The following is a 25,741-nucleotide window of genomic DNA, read 5'->3' as shown; positions in this document are numbered from 1 at the left end:
GCTTCACTGGCTCTGATGGCAGAGACAGGCCGTGTCCTCGGTCGCTTGTAATTATGTTTCCTGAGCGAGGGAGCAGCTCTCGGCCCCCAAGTCCTTGGCTCTTTCTTCCCTGGCAATGAGCAGGGGGGTTGGGGGGGGTGGTTTCAGCCTGGCTGTTCATAACCCTAGAATTGAGGTCCCGGGGACACTGCTGAGAACACGGAATAGGTGGGGGGAAGACAGGGTGGAAGCCAAGTCTGGAAAACAGAAAGAAATCTTAAATCTTTTCATGTGACGGCCGTACTCCTGGCCTGGCCCGGCCCAGGAGGGAAACACCTTCTGGTTTTCTCTTAGGTGACAAGGAGTTGCCACTCGCAGCAGCCCAGGGAACTTAGCAAAGCTCAGCAGTGTGTCTGGTGTGAGAGCTGGTGTCTATCCTTAAGGGTCCCTGAGGACTCAACAGAAACCCCCACACTGTGCCAGTGTCTCGATCAAGGTTAAGAGGCCACAGACTGCCCACTACCCTGCAGAAACCTCACCAGGGACTGTCCTGAGGCCACTCCAGCCAGGCTGTGGGGCAGGGCCAGGGAGTTGCATGGGGCAGCCTGGTCCTTGCATTGGAAAAGGGTTTGTTTTCCCTCCTGCTGCCTCCTCTGCTCACCTTGGGGTTTGTCCTCTGCAGGTCCTCGGGGCCTCTGCAGTGCCTGGCAGGTAGCTGGCGCTCAGGAAGCAGTTTCTAAGTGAATGAACGAATGTGCTCTTCCTGTGTGGGGCGTGTGAAACCTGGGGCCCTTGGGATTGAAAACACGTCCGTGTTAATACAGCCCTCCCCGCAAACACTGGAACATGAAAAACAAAGCAAAACCAAGCTCTGCAGCCAGTGCTCCTCAGATATTCCCAATGCCGCCCTGCTGGGGGGAGGGGGGGGGCCTTGGGCCAGTGCGTCTTGGGCTCCTGTGGCTGCCCAGGGGCCGAGGTTGGGGCCCACTTGCTCCTTGTCCTGTCCGAGCCTCCTGCCCGCAGGTTGGTGGCCCTGGGACACTGTCTCCCTCAGTGTGGTGGCTGCTGCTGATTCTCATGGCCCCACATTTGCCCCCACACGGTCCCACTACGCAAGGATGTAATCATACCCTTTGACCAGCACTTTGGGACATTGGATTATGCGGGAAAACTCCCAGAAATGTGAGTTGTTGAGTGCAGCTGGCTTACCCTCCTGTTTCTGTTACCTGAAAAGGAGGAGAAGGGGCCATGCCAGGAGGGATGTTAGTCAGCTCTGGCTGTGGGCAGTGTCCACTTCCCAGGAGCTGGAGCACCGTGGGGGGAGTGGCAAGGCCCTGCCTGATCCCTGGCCCCTCTCTCTAGGAGCTGCCAGAGCATGACAAGCTTGGCCAGCAACACGATGTCACCCACCAAGGACGGGACCTCATCTCTTCCCCGGAGGCAGAGCTCCTTCGCCAGGCCCCCACTCCGCGCTCTGTACGACCTGCTCATTGCACCCATGGAAGGGGTAAGTGCCCCCCGGGGCCGTGAGGCTTCTCGGCGTCAGGGTGCATCATTCACTGCTCTGTGCCCACGTGGAGGTTTCCCAGAATACCAGCCTTCTCTGCCCAGCTTCTCAGTCAGCCTTTGAAAGTTGGCTACTTCTGCGTTGGTAGATCCAGGCTCAGACCCTAGCTCTGCTCCTAACTAGCCTGGCAAGTTCAGCCTGTATCCCAGGTACAGAATGAATGTGCTCCCTCAGACACTGGAAGCTCAGGGCACACCCCAGCAGTAGCCTGTAGGAACCGCCGGAGCAGACACCATGGGGGAGAGGCCCCCATGCCGTGGCTCTCCGCACCCTGCTGGGGTGCTTCCTCAAGGCCCCACCTCTCATTGGAGGGTCTTGCCCGAGCAACTTCAAGGTCTGTGCATTCTGGTGAGAACGGATCCCTCGACCTCTGCCAATATCCGGAGTCACTGACTCCATCAGAATCCAATGTCCAAGATACCCTGGCCTTGTATTTCTCCAGATGATTGAGAGCGGCTGTGGCCAGATTTCTGTGGCCCTAGTCTTTGCACACCGTTTTTCTTTATTTCAGAGAGGAAGGAAGAGGGAGAAAGAGAGAGAAACATCAATGATGAGAGAGCATCACTGATTGACTGTCTTCTGTACACCCCCCACTGGGGATCGAGCCCACAGCTGGGGCATATGCCCTGACCGAGACTCAAACCATGATTAAGGGTTCAAGCCTTAAGCAAGTTAGAACAATGATTGAGATCATCTTCATAAAGTTAAGGAAAGAAGGGGAGGCCCTGCCCCAGACACGAGTGACGGTGTCCTAAAGGCAGTGGCCCCCCTTGCCTCCAGGAGCGACACTGTGTGAGCGATGTGACGAGGTTGTGGAATAATCTTGAAGAGAGGCATTGAGTTTCTGATATTTACAGCTGTTTCTTGTGACGGAAGTGTTTGAACATGGAAGGAGTTTGTCTGCTTCCAACGATACCGAGGGGCACCTTTCAGAGGCCGTTGTCATAAGTGACCAGAACAAGGGCTGTGCAGTGGCTACTAAAGTGCTCCACTCATAGTGTTTCACGAAAAACGCTCAGCGGAAAGGCTGGGCTCTCATCAGGAGTTCTTTCCATCCCCACTTGCACCCGGTTGTTTGTTTGTGTATTTACACAGATCCATGTCTGATGTTGAGGCTGGTCAGGTGCGGGGGGCGGGGGGGTCAGAGCCGGAGGCCTCAGGGCCACAGGAAGCCTGGGGAGGCCCCTTAGCTCCTCAGGCCGCCCCCTGGAGAGGAGGCCTGGATCCTTGCTCCCACAGCAGGCACACCCACTGCTCTGCGGCCACTAGAGGGCGACGCGACACCACTGCCAGACAGAGCCACTCCACATTTTCATTGCAAACCCACGCTTATGAATCACTGACACTTCAAGACTAAAATGATTAGCCTCTTCACGTGGGGCTTGTAATTATTTGAACAACTGCCTCTGTTTAGCCGCAGTCCCGTTGCTAAGGGACTGGTCAGCCAGTAGGAACGTGGAACAGAATATTTCGTCCTGGGCTGCACCAGTGCTTGACTTGATCTCTGGCTTAAGGGAAATGCCACAGGGCTCTTTCCTGGAAGCACACTGCGCTTCGCTGTCAGGATGGGGTGAGCATGTCCAGTCTCTGAGGATGGCCCAGTTGCATGTGATGGCACATGAGCCATCGCCAGTCATTAAGTCAAATCCTGTCTGATACCAAGAAAATGGCACCACAGAAATGTTGCAAGTGTTTAGGATGAAAGGGACTGGGACCCTGTTTATGTCCAGTCACAAGTCACCCCTCAGTTTGCAGATGGTGATTCATCCAAAGCCAGAAGCTGCGTTAGTCAAGGAACCAGACTTAGAACAGGAAAACCCTCAGGGTTTGGTCAGATCACCCCTTAAAAGTCCATTTGGGGAGTTAGGACTTCTTTCAGTCTTTGCCGTCCTTATTATTTCCATTCATTTCAGTTCCCGGTTTCCTGTAGGTACAGCCTTAAAAACCAAGGCTATAGGACAGGTAGCCCACATGCAGGACTTTGATAGCTGCTCTTGATGAGAGGGGCTGCCTGTTGAATGGAGTTACCTGTTTCAGAACCCCAGAAACTTGATGAAAACTGGCTGTTTGAAAACAAATAAACACCCCCCCCCCAAAAAAAAAAACAAACAAAAAAAAACCAAAAAACACAAAACTTGCTGTTCGTGCTGGCTAGGTTGGTAAACTGCCTTCCTAAACACGGGAGCTTGGTAATTCACCCAGACCTCTCAGCTAAGATGCGAGGCAGGGGTCTGGCCCTGCCAAGGGCTCAGCCGTGAGGAGAGCTTGGCTTTGGCTGGGTCATGACTGTAACTACTGCTCTGGGGGAAAGGACTCTTGCAAAATCAAGTAGCGTTAATAACCAGCTTACCCTCGCACAGGTGCCCGGGAGATGAGACTGACCATTCAGGTGCCTGTTTTCTAAATAGCTTGGAGGGTTCGGAGAGAGCCAGGGAATGTTTGTCCATGGAAACAGCCAGACTGACTCCACAGTGTGGAATGGAAGATGAGGCCCTTGAGACTGGCAGCCCCCCGCCAGGCTATCTAATTGACTTCCGTGCAGGATGTGTAGTCATATTCAAATGAGGACATCACCCAAGGACAGCAGGCATCTCCACAGCTGATTAGAAGAAGGAAAAGTGGAGGCAATTACTTATAAGCTATCTGTACCCCTGAAACCAGTGGTGAGAGCTCCGACTAGCCAGCAAGTTCCCACGAGGTGAATGGTGCTCTCACCCAGGTGAGTGAGATTGGGTGAGAGTCATCTGGGTTCTGGCTCTATCTCAGCCTTCCCTGGCAGGTTCCAGGTACACTGAGGCACTCCTGCCATTGAGGGTGCATGGGCTCATTTTGATGAGGTCAGTTCCGAAGGGGAGAAGGCCCCTATTGCACAGACTCCTGCAGCGTGAGCAGCCCCTTTGGCTGATTCGGCTCTTGGTCCCTGCAGACTGAGTGGCCGTTGGTGATGCTTCTCCAGCACCAATTCCGTACCCTCCCCTGGGTTCTCCAGGCTGGCCAGGGGTGCTGTCTGATTGGCCAAGAATACAGTTGAGTGGGCTGAATTTTTACTCTTTTCTTTTTCTTTTTCTTTTTTTTTAAATATATTTTATTGATTTTTTACAGAGAGGAAGGGAGAGAGGGATAGAGAGTTAGAAACATCGATGACAGAGAAACATTGATCAGCCGCCTCCTGCACACCCCCTACTGGGGATGTGCCCGCAACCAAGGTACATGCCCTTGACCGGAATCGAACCTGGGACCCTTCAGTCCACAGGCTGACGCTCTATCCACTGAGCCAAACCGGTTTCGGCTGAATTTTTACTCTTGCATTTCTGGTTGAAACAGTGTCTTAAATCTTGGTAGATTTTAGTCATGGTTTGAGAGGTACTTACAATAGGTCCAGGAGTCTTCCCCTTGCTTTCTGCAGTTTCAGTTACCTGTAGTCAACCATGGTCTGGAAAATATTAAGTGAAAAATTCCAGAAATAAACAATTTATGCGTTTTAAATTGCACACCCACCCTTCTGAGTATGGTGATGAAATCTCACTCGGTCCCTGCCAGGATGGGGATGATCCTTTTGTCTAATGTTTCCATGCTGTGTGCTACCCCCCTGTTGGTCACACAGCAGCTGTCTGCATTGTCAGATTGACTGTCACGGCATCACAGTGCCTGTGTTCATGTAACCCTTATTCTACTCAATGCTACATTCACATAACTTTTATTGCAGTTTGTTGTTGTAATTGCTCTATTTCATCATTAGTTATTGGTAATATCTTGCTGTGCCTAGTTTATAAATTAAACTATCATAGGCATGTATGCATAGGAAAAACATAGAACACGTAGGGTTCGGTATCATACGTGGTTTCAGGCATCCTTTGGGGTTCTTGGACTGCAGCCCCCATGAGTAATGGGGGACTACTGTGTGTGATATTTGCTGAAACTGTATCCATCCACCCACGATGCCAGGATTCTTCAAAGCATCACAGAAAAGGTTCCTCTGCCTTAAAAAGTTCTGTTTGAGCAGGGGGAGTCCAGGCGCCTGTGGGACAGAGGCTTGCCAAGTGCACAGGTTTCCATGCAGACACAGCAGTGGGAAGGTTATTGCCACGTGAAGACTGCGAGGTCACCGGGCTCCCCTGGATGCCTCACATACACACCACTGACCTAGGCCACTGGCAGGAGGGCCCTTCCCCCTTCCCCTCAGGGGCCTCTGTTGAGAAAGCTCAGCACTGCTCACCTGACAGGAGTACTGGTTGTGGGAACCCAGTGTATCTCAGAGGCTGAGGCCATAAACTAATAACAGCCCCTCAGAGCCACTTCTGGGGCACTGCTGCCCCTGCCTGTTGGGCATTCGTCCCTCCCCTCCCCTTCCTGTCCTGCCTGACCCCCAGCCAGCTCTCCAGCTATTTGCTGCCTGGACTTGCACTGTGACAGGCAGGGTCCCAGCCTGCTGGGGATGAAGGGGTGCTTCCTGGGGGCACAGGCAGCTTGTAGTACACCTGGCTTTCTTGTCTTGTTCTACTTCAAAAGATCCACTTGTAGAAATTTCAGAGGTCAGAGAGTCTGGGTCTTTGCTGGAACTTGTGGGACTGTTAGTTGCAGGTGCAGGGCTGATGCTGAACCCTTTTATCTTTCAAACCCAGGACTTAAGAAGCCAGCAAATAGCCCTTCTAGACTGACATATGGAGGTGCAGAGTAGCATTTCCTTGAATCGTCCCTCCATTTTCATCTAACAGGTGATATGAATTTGGATAGAGATGTCACTTTATTTTCTTCAAGTTCACATTGGATTATAGCTAATCTTTCTGTACAAGGGCAATGCTCGCATATGCTGGAGGCAGAATTCGGAGACTGTTTCCAGGGCATCCTTTCCAACACATTCAATCAGTTTCCCACTGCCTTTTAACGCAGCTGTCATTCCGCCGTGCAACCCGTCTGCCCACAGGCCACTCTGCTGTCACCCGCCTGCTGCCTCGCTGCCCGGACAGGGTCCCATCCAGGCCTTGCCCAGGGCTGTAGGCATGTGCCAGCTCAGTAGCATCTACGAGGCACTGTCCTAGGAGGACCCGGGTCTACAAATTGGGATACGCAGTTCAGAGCCATCTCCCAGGCTAGTCTCCCCATCTACCAGGCTAGCATTTCAGGGCCTTTTCCCTTTCCTCCCAGTTCACCAAGTCCTGGCAAGTCTCCATCTCTTTATTCACGCTCAGCCCCAGCCCAGTGTCCCAGTTGTTTCTTCTTAGTTTATCAAGATCCATGCAGCCTTGGTCTCCATCAGCAATTCTTTTAGAAAGAAATACACCCATAGAGAATGGAAGCCCCACGTGGTGATGCTGCTGTGAGCAGTGCCCAACCCATCAACCATGCAACCGCGTGGACCTTCAGATGTGCCTGGTCCTCCGGGCCTATTTCAGCCCCCTGCTCAGGGTTGGCCTGGTGTGTGGGAGCCCAGCCCTGCCAGGCCCCGTGTCAGCCCTCTGTGCTTGCTCTGCAGGGCCTGATGCACTCCAGCGGCCCTGTGGGCCGGCACCGGCAGCTGGTCCTGGTTCTGGAGGGGGAGCTCTACCTCATCCCTTTCGCCCTCCTGAAAGGAAGCTCCTCCAATGAGTACCTGTATGAACGCTTCACCCTCATTGCCGTCCCGTCCATCCGTGCCCTTGGCCCGCAGTCCAAGGTAAGGCTCTGGCAGGCCTGTTGGTGCCACGCTCTCAGGTCCACAAGGGCGTGGTCTTTGGCCAGACTGGGGTCTGAAGTGATAGGATGTGATCTCTTCAAACTGCTGATTGTATAGCTTGCAGGTGGGTAGGGTGACTTCCGATCTGTCCGAAGGCAGGGGCACAGCCCTCCTGACCCGACAGATGTTTGCTACTTCAGGAAGCCACAATATGGGTCGTTTCTCTTTCAATTTCTTTGCTGTGACATCAGGGTTGTGAGCTACTAGGAGGCACTAAGCCAGGCTGGAGGCCACAGGCCGAGTACCCGAGTGCCTTGCTCATCCCACCCTCCAGCTGCCCAGCGGAGGGCCACAGGCAGCAATGGTGGACAAGATTAGTGTCAAGTGGAAACGAGTGCCATCGGCCATCAAAAGAACTGAAAACAAATGAGGCAGCTTTCAGGGGACAGGAAGGGTTTCATTCAGCAAAAAAGTCAGCATGGGAAGAGCCCCCCGTGAAAATCAGGGGGGCAACAGTGGGCCATCCAGTCATACATCTCACCCGTCAGCCACCCTTGGCCCTGCCCACCTGACTAGAGAGCCTTTTCAGCCAACCCTGAATTCTTTCCCCCTTTTCCAAACTCAGAGACCCTGAAACCCTGGCTTCCTTCTGGTCCTTCACAGCCCAATGCTCCCCGCTCTCCTGGCCCAGCTGCTCGGCTGTCATTACCACCAGGACCTGAATGAAATGCTTAGCTTCAAACTTAAATGCCCTCTGGTTGCCAGCTGCTCTCAGAGCCCCTCAGACCATCAGGCGGGGCTTGGTCAGATGGGCCACCTGTGAGGGGAGAGTGTCTGCAGGTTGAAACACCCAGACCGGAGGACCAGGGTGCAAGTGGCCCCCAGGGGACCTGCCTGATCAGCCTCTGTTGGCCTTGGTCATTGGCATGGTTTAAACTACGTCATTTCTGGGGTTTTGGGTCTTAGTTTTGGCTATTTTTGTTGCTGAATCGTACCTTTCTCATGGGACAGAATCGGTTCAAAGTGAAAGAAATTATTTTCTCTGAGTTTTTCTTCTGCCCTTGGTTGACTGACTGCCAGATGCAAAGTGAGCTGGCCTGGTTGGATGCTGCGCCACACAGGCAAGCTCACTGCACCTGCTGTCAGGAGCACCCCGGGATCAGAGATCGCCTCTGCTGAGAGAGCTTCATGTCGGTGACAACAGTGAGCTGGCTGTTTGCCAGTGCCACGAGGGGATGGAAGAGTCCTGTCTCCTGACAGGCACCCAACAGGCATTTCTCTACCCCAAGTCTAAGGCATCCCCAAGTGTAGACATAAAAAAAAGTTATTTTGAAATAACATTATATTTGATGTTTTCCAGAAAGCACCAAAAGACATCATGGCAGGAAAATCAGAACTTTGTTGGGACTTCTTTTTGCTGCTTTTATAATTCAGTGATGTCTTTACTTTGCAGCACACACTGTGGAAGGGAACTATAATCTTTTCAGAACGCCATGTCTCTGAAGGACTTAATTTGGCCCTGTTTCCCCTGAGTTTGACTTGCTTTGTAAACAAAGCCACCCCTACGCCCTGACTCATCAGGAGTGGGTTTCCCCTTACTTAGGGGCACACAGGGAGGGTCTGTAGGGGTGAAGCTCAGGGCAGGCAGGCACCACAGACCCTCGCCTCCAACACATTCTGTCCCATAAATACCTGCTCCCACCCCTCCTGGGGTTTGACGAATGAGAAGCAGCCTTCTTACCACCCAGTCCTGATTATTTTCAAGAGCTTGTCATAGCAGGTGTGATTCTCAGTAAGACACCCACCTGTGTCAGTAGGTGTTGAAAATCCGAGCGAATGAGGTTACTGGGAGAACAGGTGGAGCCAAGGTAGACCAGCCCTGACAGGAGAGCTGGCCTTCCCTGGGCTCCTGAGAAGCCCAGCCAGTCTAACAGTGGTTTGCTTGTCCTTCCTCCCTCCCAGTCTCATCTGAGGAAAACCCCGCCCACCTACTCCAGCTCCACCTCCATGGCAGCTGTCATTGGCAACCCGAAGCTCCCGTCAGCAGTGATGGACAGGTGGTTGTGGGGGCCGATGCCATCAGCCGAAGAGGAAGCCTATATGGTGTCGGAGCTTCTGGGCTGCCAGCCCCTGGTGGGCAGTGTGGCCACCAAAGAGCGGGTCATGAGTGCCCTGACCCAGGCTGAGTGTGTCCACTTTGCCACCCACATCTCTTGGAAACTCTCGGCCTTGGTCCTCACGCCCAGTGTGGATGGCAACCCTACCAGCAGCAAGAGCTCCTTCGGCCACCCCTACACAATCCCTGAGTCCCTGCGGGTGCAGGACGACACCAGTGATGGGGAGAGCATCTCGGATTGCCCACCCCTGCAGGAGCTGCTGCTCACAGCTGCCGACATCCTGGACCTGCGGCTTCCGGTGAAGCTGGTGGTCCTCGGCTCCTCTCAGGAGTCCAGTAGCAAAGTCACAGCCGATGGGGTCATCGCGCTGACACGGGCCTTCCTGGCTGCGGGTGCACAGTGTGTCCTCGTGTCTCTGTGGCCTGTACCTGTGGCTGCTTCCAAGATGTTTCTCCATGCCTTCTACTCGTCCCTGCTGAACAGCCTGAAAGCCAGCGCAGCCCTGGGAGAGGCCATGAAGGTGGTGCAGAGCAGCAAGGCCTTCTCGCACCCCTCCAACTGGGCAGGTGAGCGCAGGGCCGCCAGCTGGCGCCTCTGTCAGGGACCTCTCCCAGGTCGGTCCTCACAGCCTGGGAGAGGTGGCGAGGGCAGAGTGGGGCACTGGGAAAGGCAGCATGGGAAGATTCTGGGAGAGAGCCTCCTTTGCTGAGACTTGCCCTCTGCCAAATCAGTCTTTTACTACCATGGCATTAAAATAGTCTTTTGACCAGGGAGCAGAAGTTTGCCATCGGAATGTGCATGTGAAACTCCTGAGGTGTTTACTGAATGGCCACTTTATGGCATCCTGTGTAAAATCCCACGACTGTAGGAGAGTGGTGTGGTAGAAAGACCCTAGATTTGATATTCAGAAGACTTGGGTTTGACTTAGCTCTGCATCCAGGCTGTGTGACCTGAGACAGGTTACTAACCCTCTCTGAAGCTCCGTGGTAACATGAAGATGATGATGCTGATGATAACTTCCTGCCCACGTTTGAGATGATCTTTGAGTGGGTTGGGGTTGAATGTCTTATGATGTGTGAGGCACTGCACGTTCTGGAGAGTCAAAACCACACGCTCTGAGTGGGCCTGCCGCAAGGGGTGAAGGGAGAATGTTCCCTGTGACAGCTGATCTCAGGAGGGGGGACGAGGGACTCTGTCTCTCAGCTCCATATGATGACCTTCATCCTCCAGGGTCCCTGTGAACCCTCCATACCCTCCCTGATAGGCTGCGATCCAAACCCAACTTCGGCCATTCTCCCACCAGCCTTTCACCGAGCTGCAGTGGTTTTGCTGATACAACTCATGACCTTCAGTCCGTGGTGCTCTCTCAGAATTGGTCCCTACATCTCCCAGGACGCTGCACCAATGGGACAGTACTGACCCATAAAGCAGCGTCTTAAACCTTGAGAAGCAGAGGAACATCAAACATACTATTTACAAACATTTGTATTTTGTTTCAATGGCAAAAAATGTACCATCTATGGATATATTTAAAAGTTGGGAACAAAATAGCCTTCAACTTACTTTTCCTCCAGAATCAATCCAGTTGACATGTACTGATGTTGTTGGTGTCACTTTCCGAAGTTGGATAAGCCCTGAAGTGGAGCCATGGTGTTCCCAGGCCCAGCAGGCCAGCCAACGAGGAGCCTGCAGGGGCCCTGGGTGCAGAGCTGTGCTGTGTGGTGCCAGGCGGATGAGCTGTGTTGACACATAGAAACATTTGTTTACATCACTAGCACAACACAGCTGTAGTGTGTGTGTTTTTTTAAGGTATCAAAAAAATGATGTAGAATCTATCCTATTCTCGTGGCTGGAGAGAAACATTTAGTTGGTCCAACAGGCCTGGTCTTTGGTGGCCCTCACCTCATGGGTGGGCAGGCAGGCAGGCACTGGGGTGGGGCTGGCTACATTGCTGAGCTGCTTCTGCTGCCAGATGCAGAAATCAGAGGCAGTGCTAGTGATTTTCATGCAGTCACGGAGACCTCAGCACACGATGTCTGTTTTATACACACTCCATCAATCAGAAGGGCCTTCGGCCCTATAGTCCCACAGACCATTCCGCAGGGTTTGTGGGAACCTGGTCCCTGTGCTTAGAAGTTATTCCTGACACGTCCCCTGTCCCCTCTGTGCAGGCCCCTCCCTGTCTTCCCAGGGTACTTAGGGACATGGCATTTTTGTTTAGTTTTAGTGACAGATAGTTTTAAAGGCACAACTGTGTTCTGGGGAAAATGATGTTTAATGATGCTGTCCCATTACCCTTAAAACCAGCTTTGGCTCATTCATTCTTTTAGAAAACCCTTTCTCTCCATTATTTGGGGGCAGGTTAGCCTAAAGTTGCTTGGTGGCTTAAGGAGACTGCGCTGTCTGTGTCTCCTCCAGCCCTCCTTACAAAGCGGTGCTGAGGGAAGAGGGATGGGATCTAGGTGGATGTGTGGACCTTCCCAGCCTGGCTCAGCTGCTCATTCTTACAGCTGGAGTGCCTCCAGTGGCCCCCAGGACTCATGCACACCTGTCCCCTACATGCCCAGGGACACAGAAGTACATCTGTGTCCCTGGGCATGTACCAGACGGACACAGATGTACTTCAGGGAAAACAAAGGACATCATTCCTCCAGATGGTGGCCAAGCCAGGGAAGGGCCCTCGTGGGCCCAGGACATCCTTTCCCTGACTTTGCTCACAGCACAGTGGAAAAGTAGAGGCAGTTTCCTGAGCAAATATTACTGCAAGCAGCACTGCACACCTACTGAGCAGTATTGATTCTACAAAGGGAGGGGACTGAAGGGTGACAGACTGCCCCCCATTGAGTGGAATGCTCCACAGTCCAGCCCATAGAGCAGCTGTCCTGGGCAGCCCCTCTTTCTGCTGGGTAACTGCGGAATGGGTGAGCTGTAGAGCTAACCCAGCAGAGGTGACAACAGGCTCTGAGGTTCCCTCTGTGCTCTCCACAGGGTTCATGCTCATCGGGAGTGACGTGAAGCTGAACAGCCCCTCTTCGCTCGTCGGCCAGGCCCTCACGGAGGTCCTGCAGCACCCGGAGCGTGCGCGGGACGCCCTGCGAGTGCTGCTGCACTTGGTAAGGGACTGGGGAGCCCTCACCGAGGCTCCCATGGAGCAGAAGCTGCCAGAAATGCACAAGGGGAGGCTGGTTTCCATAGCACCAGGACATATGAGTAGGTGGAGGGGACATTGTCCCCAAACGCCTGTGGGTCAAGCTAGTTGGTGCAGGTGATGGGCATAATGTATGATGTCACACAGATGGCTACAGTAGTCCTCGCCAAGACCCCGAGGGGGGGCAGCTGAGCAGTGACCTGGAGCGGGGGCCTGCACCACAACCATTTCTGGGCCATGTGACTTTGGGCAAGTCACCTTGGCACCCTGAGCCTCAATTTCCTCATCTGGAAGTGAGGATCAAACTTGAACTTTTCAAGGTTGTTGCGAGGATTAGAGGAAAGTTGAGTAGCTGGTACACAATAGTGTTCCAGTAGCTGAGAGATGGTATTTTATGGTCAGATGACTCTGGCTTTCCCCTAAATTTAGTTGGAAGAAGAATCTAAGTCTGACTTTGACCTTGGCTAGCCCTGATCTTTGCAGGACTTGGGTGAGAGTACAAATGGCGGGCCCATGACATTTTGTACACATTTAAGTTATACGTAATGCCAAGAAATAGAGATATAAACCTTGTTTCACCCTTCCACCTTGACAACCTGGAAAGCAGTTTCCAATAATTTAGAATTCTTAACCTCCTTGGAGTTCTGTGCCAGAAAGACCAGCCCAGTCCTAGCCAGGAGCCCACACCACATCCAGGCTCTTTCCAAACTCGATGCAAACAGCTGCCCCACGGCCACCTCAGAGGACAGAGGTGTGTACGAGGGCGGACCCAGTGAAGAGTCCACATGGGCCCTGGGAGTGGGAAGTTTAGTCTGGGGACGGGGTTCTAGGTGGGCACGTGGAACCTGAAAACCTCTGCTAGCTCTCAGGCCAGACTTAACGTAGCCCACGTGCCTGCTGCAGGGTAGCTGTGCCCACGTTTTGAGGATTGGGGGAGACTTTCTCCACTAATTTTTGCCTGTGCCTGGAAACTGCACAGAGCCCTTAAGTTGCTCAGTACTGGGGCCCTTCTCAGGTCCTGTCAGCCCGTCACCCTCTTTCTTGCAGCAGCCCCCCGACAGCTTTTCTTAAATAACTGAACTGCCCTCTCACCTGTTTGGTTTGCTTCTCCGAGGCCAAGATGTGAAGCAAGAGCCAGGCCTCTCAGCGGCTCCCCATTTGGCCTTGAGGCTCCTCAGGCACATTGAAGGGTTTTCATGATTGGCTTCATCTGGTTTGACTGCAGAGGCCATGGGTCACATTCACCAGCCCTTACATCCTTCTAATCACTTTGGGTGCCCCTTGACCCTGTGTGCAGTGTCTTCAAGGCCTTTCCAGCCTGATGGACAGCCAGCTGGCTAGTATCCGTCTTGCCCAGGAGCACTCATTTCTTGCTGCCTGTGATATCAGCCCATAGCAACAGGATTTTACTGTAAGAAAAGTGTCAGGTGACATCTTGGAATGACTCTTCTGTCCCTCCAGTGCTGGCACACGTGCCCCAGGGCAACAGCATCTCAGGATGGACTGAAGTTCTCTATAAAGAGAACTGCCAGGGGAAGGTATGAGGCTGTGGGGAGTGCTATGGAGTGCTCATGGGGAGAGTTAACATCGTAGTTACTTGATGTGTTCAGTCCACGTGTCCCAGGCACCGGGTTAGGCCCTAGAAGTGGGGAGGGCCACTTGATCATGGAGGAGGTACAGGTCCCGGAGGCAAGTCTTGTGGGGTGAAGCATGAGTTGGAAAGGTATTGCCAGCCAGGGCCCTGGGATGGGCACTGTTTGGTGTATGGGGCACTGAATGGGGGGTCTTGAAGGTCTGAAGTTTATTCTAATGATGGGTAGCCATGTATGGTTTGGGCAGGCTCCTGACCTCAGACTGGCTTTCAGACAAATCACTTTAGTGTCTGTGGAGGAGAGCCTGGGGCAGGAGGGGCAGAATTCTTCTGTGATGCACCAGCCCTTCCTGGCTCTGATTATAACATCCCTCCCCTCTGCAGCCTCCCTTTCAAGAAGCCGGGCCATTGCTGCAATGTCATGGTCCTCAGGACCCGGTGCCCTGCACTGGCTTCATAGATGGGGCTTTATATTCCCCAAAGCCACTCAGAGAAACCAGGGCTGGCCCCTGAGCAGAGCAGCACCTCACTCTCCCTTCCTTCTTCCTCTTCCAGGTGGAGAAGTCCCTGCAGCGCATTCAGAACGGGCAGCGCAATGCCATGTACACATCCCAGCAGAGTGTGGAGAACAAAGTGGGTGGCATTCCCGGCTGGCAGGCCCTCCTCACCGCCGTGGGCTTCCGGTTGGACCCCCCAGCCAGTGGCCTGCCAGCAGCTGTCTTCTTCCCAACCTCCGACCCAGGCGACCGGCTGCAGCAGTGCAGCAGCACCATCCAGTCCCTGCTGGGTGAGCCAGGGCGGGGCTGGAGTGGCTGGCTAATTGCTTGGGCAGAGGGGTCGGTGGCCGTGGCCCCTGCACTCACCAGGATGCTGGATCTCATAGCTGGGAAGGAGAGTGTCTTGAGAAATGGCCGAGTCCCAGACACAGACTTCTGATTTAGAGGAAACTAGTGCTCTTGACTTGATCTTTCAATTTGCAACGGCAAGGCATTCTTTGCACATAGGGTACTGCCCTGGCTTTACCTCTTCCTGGGTGACATGAGGTAATGCTGGGTGAACAGCTGCCCCTATTAATATTTAATCAGCAGCTTCGGGTATGAGAGCCGTGCAGCCTCCCCAAGTGAAGTGGGTGCAGAAGCTCAGGGCTGCCCTTCGTGCATCACTCAGATGGGTGATGCTGCGTGAGTGGCTGAGACAGGGTTCTGGAAGTGTGACCCTGCACCTGGAGGACTGCAGCAGGGTCAGGACTGGTTCTTGCTCGCAACCTGCCTTTCTTGGAGACTGTTTTGGGAAGGCAGCAGGACTGTGGGTTCAGAGGTCCCTCTGGATAACACCCATCTCCGTCTTCTTGGTTTAGGTCTTCCCAACCCTGCCCTCCAAGCCCTCTGCAAGCTCATCACTGCCTCGGAGACGGGCGAGCAGCTCATCAGCCGGGTGAGTCGAGCTAGGACGGCTGAGCCCAGGCTTGAGGGCGCCATGCCAAGTTAGAAAGAGGGTGACTTGGCCCTGAATAGGAATCTGCAAGTAAAGTAGTCCACTTGTTTTTTTCAGCCTTTGTGATTAGAAGGAAGAGGCAAAAGCTGTGAGAAAGAGAACAGCCCTCCCCAGCATGTGCTAGACACAGAGGGGTGCTGAATCCCAAGAGCTTAAGGCCCTTCAGAGGACACTCAAGGGGCTGCTGTCACCTGTAATCTCAGGGCATTTTCGGAACTCTCCATTCAGTGGTCTCCTGCACCTTGTCATCCCACCCATTTTCCCTGCTGACTGACAAGTGGTAAAGAGCCACCTTCCCTAAGCCAGCAGGTGTGGGCCAGCCTGGCTACAGGTGTTCCAGTACTTACTCTCAGATCAAAGCATGAACGCCACTGGCAACAAAATAGCCCCCAAGGCACAGCAGTGATCCCAAACAGCTCTACTTAAAAAGCACTCAGCAGGTTTTTTAAAAAGGGCTTTCTGTTAAGGCAGTGTAGATCTAATTCAGGTATCTGGAGGATTCTGACTCTCAGAGCTCCTAATCTTCCTACTGGCTAGAAGGTCTGGCACAAGCCCCAGGGTGATAGCCTTGGGTACGAGGGCTTCTGGAGGGAGCAGCAACCCTGAAGAGCACGGAACACTTTTCTCTAGTCCTCCTGAGTGTAATAATTTGAAAAAATAATATGCATTATTACATATTTATCAGCAGATATCATTTTAAGCAGAAATATTTCTACATGGAAATCAAGCTCCTCCAGTTAGAATTAACCTTTGAAAATCTGAGTGGTGCCTGGAGCCTCCACATATGTGGGGTTGTTTCCAGCCTGGATTTGAACATAGCTCAGTGATCTGGCTCCTTCATTAAATTCCTACTCATTTTGTAATAGGTGTGTTACATCTGCTTTTAAATAGAATCAGGACAACACTTCTGGAATGTTGCATCTTAAAATGAACCCAGGTGGGCCAGAAACCCGTGCTCTACAAAAAAAAAGTTGAGTCTAGTTGCTTAATTTCTTGCTTTTGGTGGCAGCACAGGGACTTTCCTGATATCCTTCTGCCTGGCCCCAGGAATGGTCCTGGGCTGTCCACTGTGGCTGGTGGACATTTCCTGAGTCACTATGGACTTTGGTTTAGAGTGGCCTATTCATACCCACTGTGCCCCTTCCCCACTTGAGTCTGACCTACCCTGCTCCTCTCCTGGCAAGGAAGGGCAGGACCTGGTTGACCCTGAGCCCCTTGACCCCGAGTGCTTCTGGTCTGGGTGTGGCTGTTCATTTTCCTGTGTGTCCCTGCTGACTCTTGCTCCTCTCCCCTCCCGGTCAGAGCCTCAGGCCTGGTATGGCGCTTCCTAAAGCAGTGGTCAGCTCGTGTTGCATAACAACCTGTGCTTGAGTCTAAACTGTCTTCTTTCTCTCTCTTTTTCTTTCTTTTTCTTATAATCTGCTGGCCGAAGGCTGTTAAAAATATGGTTGGAATGGTGAGTACTACTTTAAGTAGCAACTGTTGTCAGGTGAGCCCCTCAACCCACCCACCCACCCCCGAGGTCCCCTTGGCATGCTCTGAGCACACGTGCTGTGCTGTCTCTCGGAGTCGCATGCACATGCCAACACTCGCTCGGGCTGGGATGACTAGTGCCGCTCGCTCAGGCAGTTCATCCCCTTCCTCTGCTCTGGCTCCCCCTTTCCTGCTCCACCCTCTTGTGTTCTTGATTTGACCTTTCAGTTCCATCAGAACAGCAGAAGCAACGGAGTAGTGTTTATAGATTTGGGAAATCCGAAACATCACAGCATTGCAGCGGGTTGAGTGCTGAGGCTCCAGAGCAGGGGTAGGGAACGTCCAGCCCACGGGCCATATAAGGCCCAAGAAGTCATTTGGTGTGGCTCTGCCAAGTTATTAGGGATGAGTTAATGAAATGCTTGACCAAAGAGAGCAGGCTAATTTTTCAGTTAATAATTTTGTGTGGCCCACAAATGACGTTATAAATATCCAAACGGCCCTTGGCAGAAAAAGGTTCCCCACCCCTGCTTTAGAATGTAACCTTGGATTCCTCTTCACCGTTTACCTCAAGATCATAAAGATGGTTTTAATTAAATAGACAAAAAGAGAGGGAGATGACCAGGCCTATAAACCCCCAGCCCCTCTCCTGTGCTCAGTAGCCCTGCAGCGAGTGTGCTCAAGGGAAGATGTGAGGCTGGAAGCAGAAACCCTGACTGTGGGCCGGCCCATAACTCCTAACAACCCACTGCCCCTGAGTTTCCCACAGAGAGAACCACAGGCATGAAGACACTATAAAGAGTATTTCAGATGCTATACAAATATAAGCTCATTAGTGATGACAGTAACAGGTGAGATAAGAGTAACTTAGGGACAAATCCTAGGTGGGCTGGAGGGGAAAGAGACTTGGGAAGGAGCTCACGTGTTCCCCCTTACTCAGCTCCACCAGGTGCTGGTCCAGCTGCAGGCCTGCGAGAAGGAGCAGGACTTTGCTCTGGCTCCCATTCAAGTCTCCATCAGTGTCCAGCTGTGGCGGCTCCCGGGCTGTCACGAATTCCTGGCGGCTCTAGGTAGGAAAGACTTATTAATTGGTTTCTTTAGTTCTATTTTTGAAAAATCAAGTTTTGGGTAAAGTTGGTAGACTTTCAGGGGTTTTCTATCTCCTTAGATATCTTATTACTCAAATAGTTACCTCATAGGTTCTAGTGGTTTAGTACAATTCCGAAATAGCTCCCCAGATTTGTCCCATTTCCCTTATGACTTTGTCTCTCATTTGTGGTCATTTAAAAATGAATCTGGTAGATTCAGTAGAGAACTGCATGTAGAGGACCTTTGTTCAATCCAGGATGCTCACTTTTCCTTTTTCAATACTGTAACTTGACTGAGGCAGATCCTGACATAACTCCCCTGGCTCCACTTAAGTGTCTGTGTGACTTGCTTGGGAGCCATTCACATCCTAACTTTTTTTTCGAATACCTGTCATGTGCCAGCCCGTGTCCTAGGCACTGGGGATGCAGCAGTGAGCCAAGGACAAAAGGCCCTGCCCTCTTAGACAGACGGGAGGCACCTTACTCTAAGGTGAGGCACACTGTGACAGAAAAAAGCATCAAGTCCTAGTGATTGGCATGGGGGAGGGCAGAAACGGGGGGCCGAGACGACATGGCATGGCTTTGGTTTTAACCTGAGAATGGGGAGTCTTTAGAGGATGACACAGCCTGAATTCACTGTTATAGGGACCAGACACGGCAGGACAGCAAGTCCTTAAAGAAGAATTTTCTTCTGGTTGTAAGGCCCAGATATTCAGTATTGGGCCATTTTTTCTAACCCGTTGTAGATGACCTTTCCCAGCCAACCTCAACTTAAGGCTGGCTCCATTTGTCTTTGAAGGTACCAAGGGAAACCTACAAAGCCCCCACCGCACACATCCCCCGTGAATAGGCACTTTGATGTCCTTTATGATTTGTATTTCCTTAAAGCAGTCTTCTTGGTAAACATAGTAAATTTTTATCTAAATAAAAGTGGTCAGTAGCAAATGGAGCAAGAGTGAGAAAGGCCAGGTCTATACTCAGGACACATCTCTTTTCACTTCCATGACCGGCTGTAGGCTAGTCTTGGGGCAGTAACACAGGTTAGGTAAGGAGATGAAGCCAAGACCTTTCTTTATAAAGGAAAAGCCTCCCTTGGGTGTAGGTGTGATGGAGCCAGACCTCCTTACCTGTGAACTGGATGTTTCGATGCCCTTTGTCAGGTGTGTCACTGGCTCTCTGGTGCTGGGATTGTGGGTGATTTTCCTTGATGTTTCTCTACTTCTCTGTACTTTCCAAATCCCATTAATACTCAAGGCACATACTTATAATTTCCAGATCCTGTGGACTGGGGGGGGGGCGGCACGTGCGTGGCAGCGAGGAGTCTCTGCAGGCCGGGCATCTAGAGACGTGGCTCCCTCACTCTGAGGGCTCCAAGGCTCTGAAAGACACCTTCTTTCCAGTCTTCAACATGAAACACATGCCATCAAAACGCATCACAGGGCTGTTAGTTATTTAGAGGACTGAGTTCTATTAGAATCCTTTTGGTAAAAGTAGAGGTTTCTAACTAAAATATTACATTTATATTAATTTGTCTTTAAATGCTGAAACCTTCCTGTTGCTTTCAGGGACTGTTTATGATTCAGGGAGGAAAATGTCCCATAGCAACCAGAATGCTAAGTGGCTCTTTGAATAAACCTAATTCCCAAAGTAAAGACAGTGTTACACCAATATCAGAATCCTTGAGTAAGAGTAATACATAGACACAAATGTCTCACTTAGTAATTACGCTCCGTCATGAAAGGCACAGCAGGCTGACATGGCAGCATTGTAAGTTACAGATTTCTATCACTGGAACAGTGAGATCAAAGGAGGGAAAGGGCCTGGTATCACAGGTGCCTGTGTCCGTGCCTTCACCACCAAGCGTTTGCGTGGTTAGCAGAGCTCACTGGCCTGCTGAGGAGGCCGAGGGAAGATTCTCCATGCTGAAGGCTCTGCAGGCCCTAAATTCTTGCTTAGCGATGCCTTTCTGTGGACACAGCCCTTCATCACAGCATGTCTGGCTTCTTCCTCCCGAGTTCTTCCTGGGGCGATGCACTGGGTGCCTCTGCAGCGTCTCTTAAGAAGGTGGAGTGCTGTGGCAATAGTTCAGTCAACCTCTTGCTCAGGAGGCTCTTTGTTATGCCCCAAGTCTCAGTCAGACCCTTAGGTTCGGGGAGCAGCCCCTCCTGGGCTTTGGCAGAGTGGAGTCCCTGCAGGGTGGTTCAGCCGAGAGAGCAGGTTCAGATTCTCCACCATCACAGCTCACTCCAAAGCCCTCAGCAGCAGACACTGACCACGTATGAAGATACCGTCCTTGCCACTGAGAAGCTTCCACCTTCCCATGCACCAGTTCTGCATACCAGACCCGATGCCAAAGAGAGTGGCCAGTTTTTGTCCTGACTCCTTTAAGTGGACTGTTCTACAAAAGAATGGAGAAAACAAATGTTAATGAGCCTTACTAATTCCAACCCTCAGCTCTCAAGAAGGCAGGTCAGGCAGGAAAGCAGCCAATGCTCTATGAAGGGACTTGGAAGTCCCAGGCAGGGTGCTTGCGGAGGGGTCTGTGGGGGTTCCCATAACACTGTATGAGGAGCCCTACAGCTCTCATCCTTTTCAGGATGTGGAATCTTCCTTAAGGAAGCAGATGTTTATACTCTTTGTTCCTCTAGGTTTTGATCTCTGTGAAGTTGGTCAAGAGGAAGTAATCCTGAAAACTGGGAAACAAGCCAGTCGAAGAACCATGCACTTTGCACTCCAGTCCCTGCTCGCCCTTTTCGGTAAGAGCTCTGCCCCAGCGCCCCTGGGGTCAGACACCAGCACATCTAGCAACATTTTAGGAAGCGGAAAGAAATGTGAAGAAACCTTTTTGTGTGTGTATGTGTTAGGGTCTGTTCAAGAGCAGTAAAGAGACTCCCTGCTCTTATGCAACTTGCAATTAAAATACATGTAGTGTATTAGATGAGGTGCTGACAAGTGCTATGAAGAAAACAAGCAGAGCATCCTGGACTACAGAGTGAAACAGAGGCCGTAGAGCAGACAGAATAGGGAGGAGTTGCAGCCAGGTCACTCAGGCCTGGGAGGGACACCTGCCTACCTGACCTTCAATGGGCCAAGCTGGCTATACACAGTGAAGACGGAATGCTGGCTCGGAAGGTGGCCATGGTTTGAAGGCAGAACCAACAGGATCTACTGAAGAATGTATGTCAGACAGAGAGAGACATCAAAGGTGATACCCTGTTTTTTTGGAACAACTACCAGAAGGGACTACCTTTTGCTGAAACCTTGAAAGTAGCAGGAAAAATGAGTTTGAGTTTCATCTTGGACGTACTGTTTTGTTTTTAATCCTCACCTAAGGATATGTTTTTTATTGATTGGAGAGAGAGAGGAAACATCAATTGGTTGCCTCCCATATGCGCACCAACTCGGGATTGAACCTGCAACCTTTTGGTGTACAGGACGACGCTCCAACCAACCGAGCCACCAGGCTAGAGCGGACATACTCAGTTTCGAAGTATCATTAGACACATACATAGGCAGCTGGTTCTAGAGTTTAGAGTTCAGGGAGAGGCTATGGTGGAGCTGCATGTGTGCATACAGGTCCGAAGGGAAGTGGACTGTGAGCATGCCAGGGTTCAAAGGTCACAAAGATGAGGAGAGGCCTGGGAAGGAGTCATCAGAGAAGGCAGGGTGCCATCGACTGCAGAACTGAGGAGTGAACACTGATGTGGTAGCATGGACGTTATTGGTGACCATTACGAGAACTGGGAGGACAAAAGCCTGAGTGGACTTGGTTAAGAGAAAGGGGGAGGAGAGGCAGTGTAGAGAGTGACTCCTGAGGAGGCTGCTGGAATGTGCAGCGATAGGGCCAGAGCTGGAGGGATAGGGGGGTTGGTCTAGGACAGGGGACATCATAGATTGCCCACCGGCTGCGTGCGGTCAGAGCAGGAGGCAGACGTGGGGGTCCCAGGAGATAGGGAGCAGAGTGGAGAGTGCATGGTGGTTGTGGCGGGGTCTCCTAGGGTGTTTCTGTCCCTATGTAAGATGTCCTTTTCCCAACAGGACTATGTTTTTCAGAATTACAAGATGAATTCAAGTTGTATATAAGTAGCATTTGTATAATTCTTTACTAGCTTCTATGCATATAAAGATGCTTGTTGTTTTAAAAGAAAAAATCAATATAGAATCAAAAAACCATATAGAATTCTAACTGCCCTCTGGGTACATACGTTTTGTCTTAGATTCTACTGAGCTGCCCAAGCGCCTCAGCCTTGACAGCTCGTCTTCCCTGGAGTCCCTGGCCTCGGCCCAGTCTGTCTCCAATGCTCTGCCCTTGGGCTACCAGCACCCTCCCTTCTCTCCCACCGGTGCAGAGAGCATCGCTTCGGACGCCATCTCTGTGTACAGTCTGAGCTCTATCGCCTCCTCAATGAGTTTTGTCTCTAAGCCCGAGGGTGGGTCAGAAGGTGGAGGTCCCCGAGGACGGCAGGACTATGACAGGTCCAAGAATGCTTACCCACAGCGATCCACCCTGCCTCGGAGCCAGCTATCCCCCCAGACCCGCCCTACAGGCAGCAAAGATGAAGAAGAATATGAAGGGTTTTCCATCATTAGCACTGAGCCTTTGGCAGCCTACCAAGAAAACAGAAAGATACGCTTCCCACCAGATTACAAACAGTCCCGAGTAGGGACAACTGGAGGTGTGAAAGTTTCTATAAGCTCCAAGGGGAGCATAAGCACTCCAAATTCTCCAGTTAAAATGACTCTGATTCCCAGCCCAAACTCACCCTTCCAAAAGGTTGGGAAACTAGCAAGTTCAGATACAGGAGAATCAGACCAGTCTAGCACAGAAACAGATAGCACTGTGAAATCCCAAGAAGAAAGCAACCCAAAGCTGGATCCACAAGAGTTGGCCCAGAAAATTCTAGAGGAGACACAAAGTCATCTTATTGCAGTGGAACGTCTTCAGAGGGGTGGCAGTCAGACCAGCAAGAATAATAACCCAGAAGATGGCATTTCCATACCAAATAATGCTGCCGTCTTCAGAGCATCAGAAACAAGTGCGTTCAGCAGGCCTACCCTCTCCCATCAGAAGAGTCAGCCATCACCAATTACTGTTAAACCAAAGCCCCCAGCCAGAAGCTCATCCCTGCCCAAGGTGAGTTCAGGATATAGCAGCCCCACCACCTTGGAGGTGTCCATCAAAGACAGCCCGAGCCAGCATAGTGGCCGCCCGTCACCCGGCTCTGATTCCCAGACTTCCCTGACTGACCAGCCTCTCTTTAAACTGAAGTATCCCAGCTCTCCTTACAGTGCCCACATTTCCAAATCACCAAGGAACATGTCCCCAAGCTCAGGCCACCACTCTCCTGCTGGTAGTGCACCGTCCCCAGCTCTCTCCTATTCCTCAGCTGGTTCCGCTCGCTCGAGTCCAGCTGATGCCCCCGACATTGACAAACTGAAAATGGCAGCCATTGATGAAAAGGTGCAGGCTGTGCACAACCTGAAGATGTTCTGGCAGAGCACACCCCAGCATTCCACAGGACCCATGAAAATATTCCGGGGGACCCCTGGAACGATGACTTCCAAAAGAGATGTCCTCAGTCTGTTAAATCTGTCACCTCGGCACAACAAGAAGGAGGAAGGTGTAGACAAGCTTGAACTCAAGGAGTTGTCTTTGCAGCAACACAGAGAAACACCACAAAAAGCCCCTCCCAACGGACACTGGCGCAGCGAGACCACCACGTTGAGCACGCTGCCACCACCCGCCGGCCCTCCTGCTGCAGCCCCCACACGTCCTTTGAGACTTCCTTCTGGCAATGGCTACAAGTTTCTGTCCCCGGGAAGATTTTTTCCTTCCTCTAAATGCTAAAGCATCGTTGTGCCCAGGGACTCAGTGCACCAGCCTGCAGAGGACCTGTCGTTCGCTTGGCCTACTCCTTGTCTGAGTGCAGTCACCCCACAAAGCCACCAGCTATCTCACAAAGGGTGCACTCCAGGCAAGGGCACCACCACGCCAACAGATGGTGGCTTCCCTGGGCCAGATTCACCAAAAGCCAGGACTTCTGTGGGATTGGTACAGGAGGCTCATGGAATTTTCTACACACTTCACCAAATGTTTACCTTTGAACTCTCTGCTTCTCATCTTTGATGTGATTCTTCAACAGGTTTTTTGTATTAAAAATGGCCAGGGTTCTGGGGTGGGGAGAGGAAAGGGAGCACATATTTTGCTAAGAGGTATATATGCAGTACCTTTTATACACAGAAATACAAATAGAGCTTTTTTAAGGCTTTCAGGTGCTGGCTGGGGGTGGGATATATAAAACCTCTCTAACTTGAATTCTACATGAAAATGTTATATTAGCCAAAAACAGAATAATGGTTTAAAAAATGCCAATGATTTTAAATTAGATTGTAGCAGTTTTGGTCTCATAATATTGTAACATCACAGTAACAATGCAATAGTTCACATCAAAACAGCGCTTCCATCCTGAACTTGGTTTTGTTGAGCTCTACAAATATCTTTGGGGCCCACTGTCAACCAAACTTGAATTTTCTTAAAAAATTTATATAACTCTTATCCAGGCATTTCAGAACTATGCAATTGCGATTTAAAATGCAACTTTGTGCTTTTAAAACATTACTGACTTTTTTGTATGTGGATAAACAACTTGGTTTTATTATCAATAGTACTTTGCATTTATAGCTATTATTTTTAAAAGCTCAGAAAGTTTTTTAAAATGTCAAATTTTGAATAGTCATCAATAAGTAATTATCAAGCTTTGGGGTGGAAAGACTGAAATTATTCAGTTTCCTTATAAGCAAAAAAAAATAAAAATAAAAATAATAAAAAAAAAATCCTCTGGCTAACTAGATTTAACCAGAATCTAGCCTTCCAGCTCCTATTCCCTTTATTAGCTGCTTAATTTTATTATCTTTTCCCATCTCCAGGCCTCTAAAACCACTTCTAACTCTGTTGCCAGGTTCCCACAATCCCAACATCCCATGTCTGTGAGCCACACAGGGACCCTCATCTTAGCTGTGACCGGGGCCCCCTGCTCCCATGTCTGAAGGACAAGCCCCCTCCCCTCCCACAGAAGGCTTAAATGTCCATAGCCTGAGAAGCCGGGCCTTTGGTGGGATTTACATCCAAATACTGCTGAACAGGGGAACATGCATCCCTGAAGGTGCTGCCAGCTGGGAAGAGACAAAATAAGAGTCTAGAGAGGGGTGACATTTTAACATATCCCAACAAAGAAATGAAATGCTGGAAGTCCTCTCGGGACTAAGTTTAATTGGAGAATTTAAAGAAGCCTCTCCTAGATAATTCTAAAATGAAAAGCCTACCATCCTCACTGTGAGGATATATGTGTATCACACAAAGGTGAGCTTCGCCAGGGGCACCAGCAGCACAGGGAAGGAGTGGACATGAGGGGCCTGGCAGAGGGACAGGAACATCAAGACCCACAGGGAGAGTTTTTAACCTTGGGTAGGATCTCACTTTATAAACATACACTGACAACTTGCCCTGTTCCTCAGTATACTCTGAAAAGAGGAATGGATAATCTTTATTTAATTTGTGTTAACTCTTCTCTGCTATGTCATAGAGGTTTTTGCATTTAACCCAACAGCCATGTCCACAAAGCAAACAATAA

At 51.1% G+C, this 25,741-nt stretch overlaps 1 protein-coding gene across 1 annotated transcript in view; it reads left to right on the top strand.

Moving 5' to 3' along the window:
• The window catches only part of TTC28 (tetratricopeptide repeat domain 28), a 401,892-nt gene extending 376,988 nt beyond the window's left edge, over positions 1–24,904 (top strand). Inside the window, exons 14-23 of the mRNA XM_080649649.1 lie at positions 1,342–1,486; positions 7,020–7,199; positions 9,162–9,882; positions 12,305–12,429; positions 14,611–14,842; positions 15,413–15,489; positions 16,982–17,005; positions 17,963–18,092; positions 20,759–20,866; positions 22,328–24,904. Of these exons, the coding sequence (XP_080505775.1) occupies positions 1,342–1,486; positions 7,020–7,199; positions 9,162–9,882; positions 12,305–12,429; positions 14,611–14,842; positions 15,413–15,489; positions 16,982–17,005; positions 17,963–18,092; positions 20,759–20,866; positions 22,328–23,958 (3,373 nt within the window). The 3' untranslated portion in view covers positions 23,959–24,904. The remainder of the gene's footprint in view (positions 1–1,341; positions 1,487–7,019; positions 7,200–9,161; positions 9,883–12,304; positions 12,430–14,610; positions 14,843–15,412; positions 15,490–16,981; positions 17,006–17,962; positions 18,093–20,758; positions 20,867–22,327) is intronic.
• Positions 24,905–25,741: the final 837 nt, after the last annotated feature.

Source organism: Plecotus auritus (genome assembly GCF_963455305.1).
Source record: "Plecotus auritus genome assembly, chromosome: 13".
NCBI lineage: Eukaryota > Metazoa > Chordata > Mammalia > Chiroptera > Vespertilionidae > Plecotus > Plecotus auritus.
This window is presented reverse-complemented; position numbering and strand designations above follow the sequence as displayed.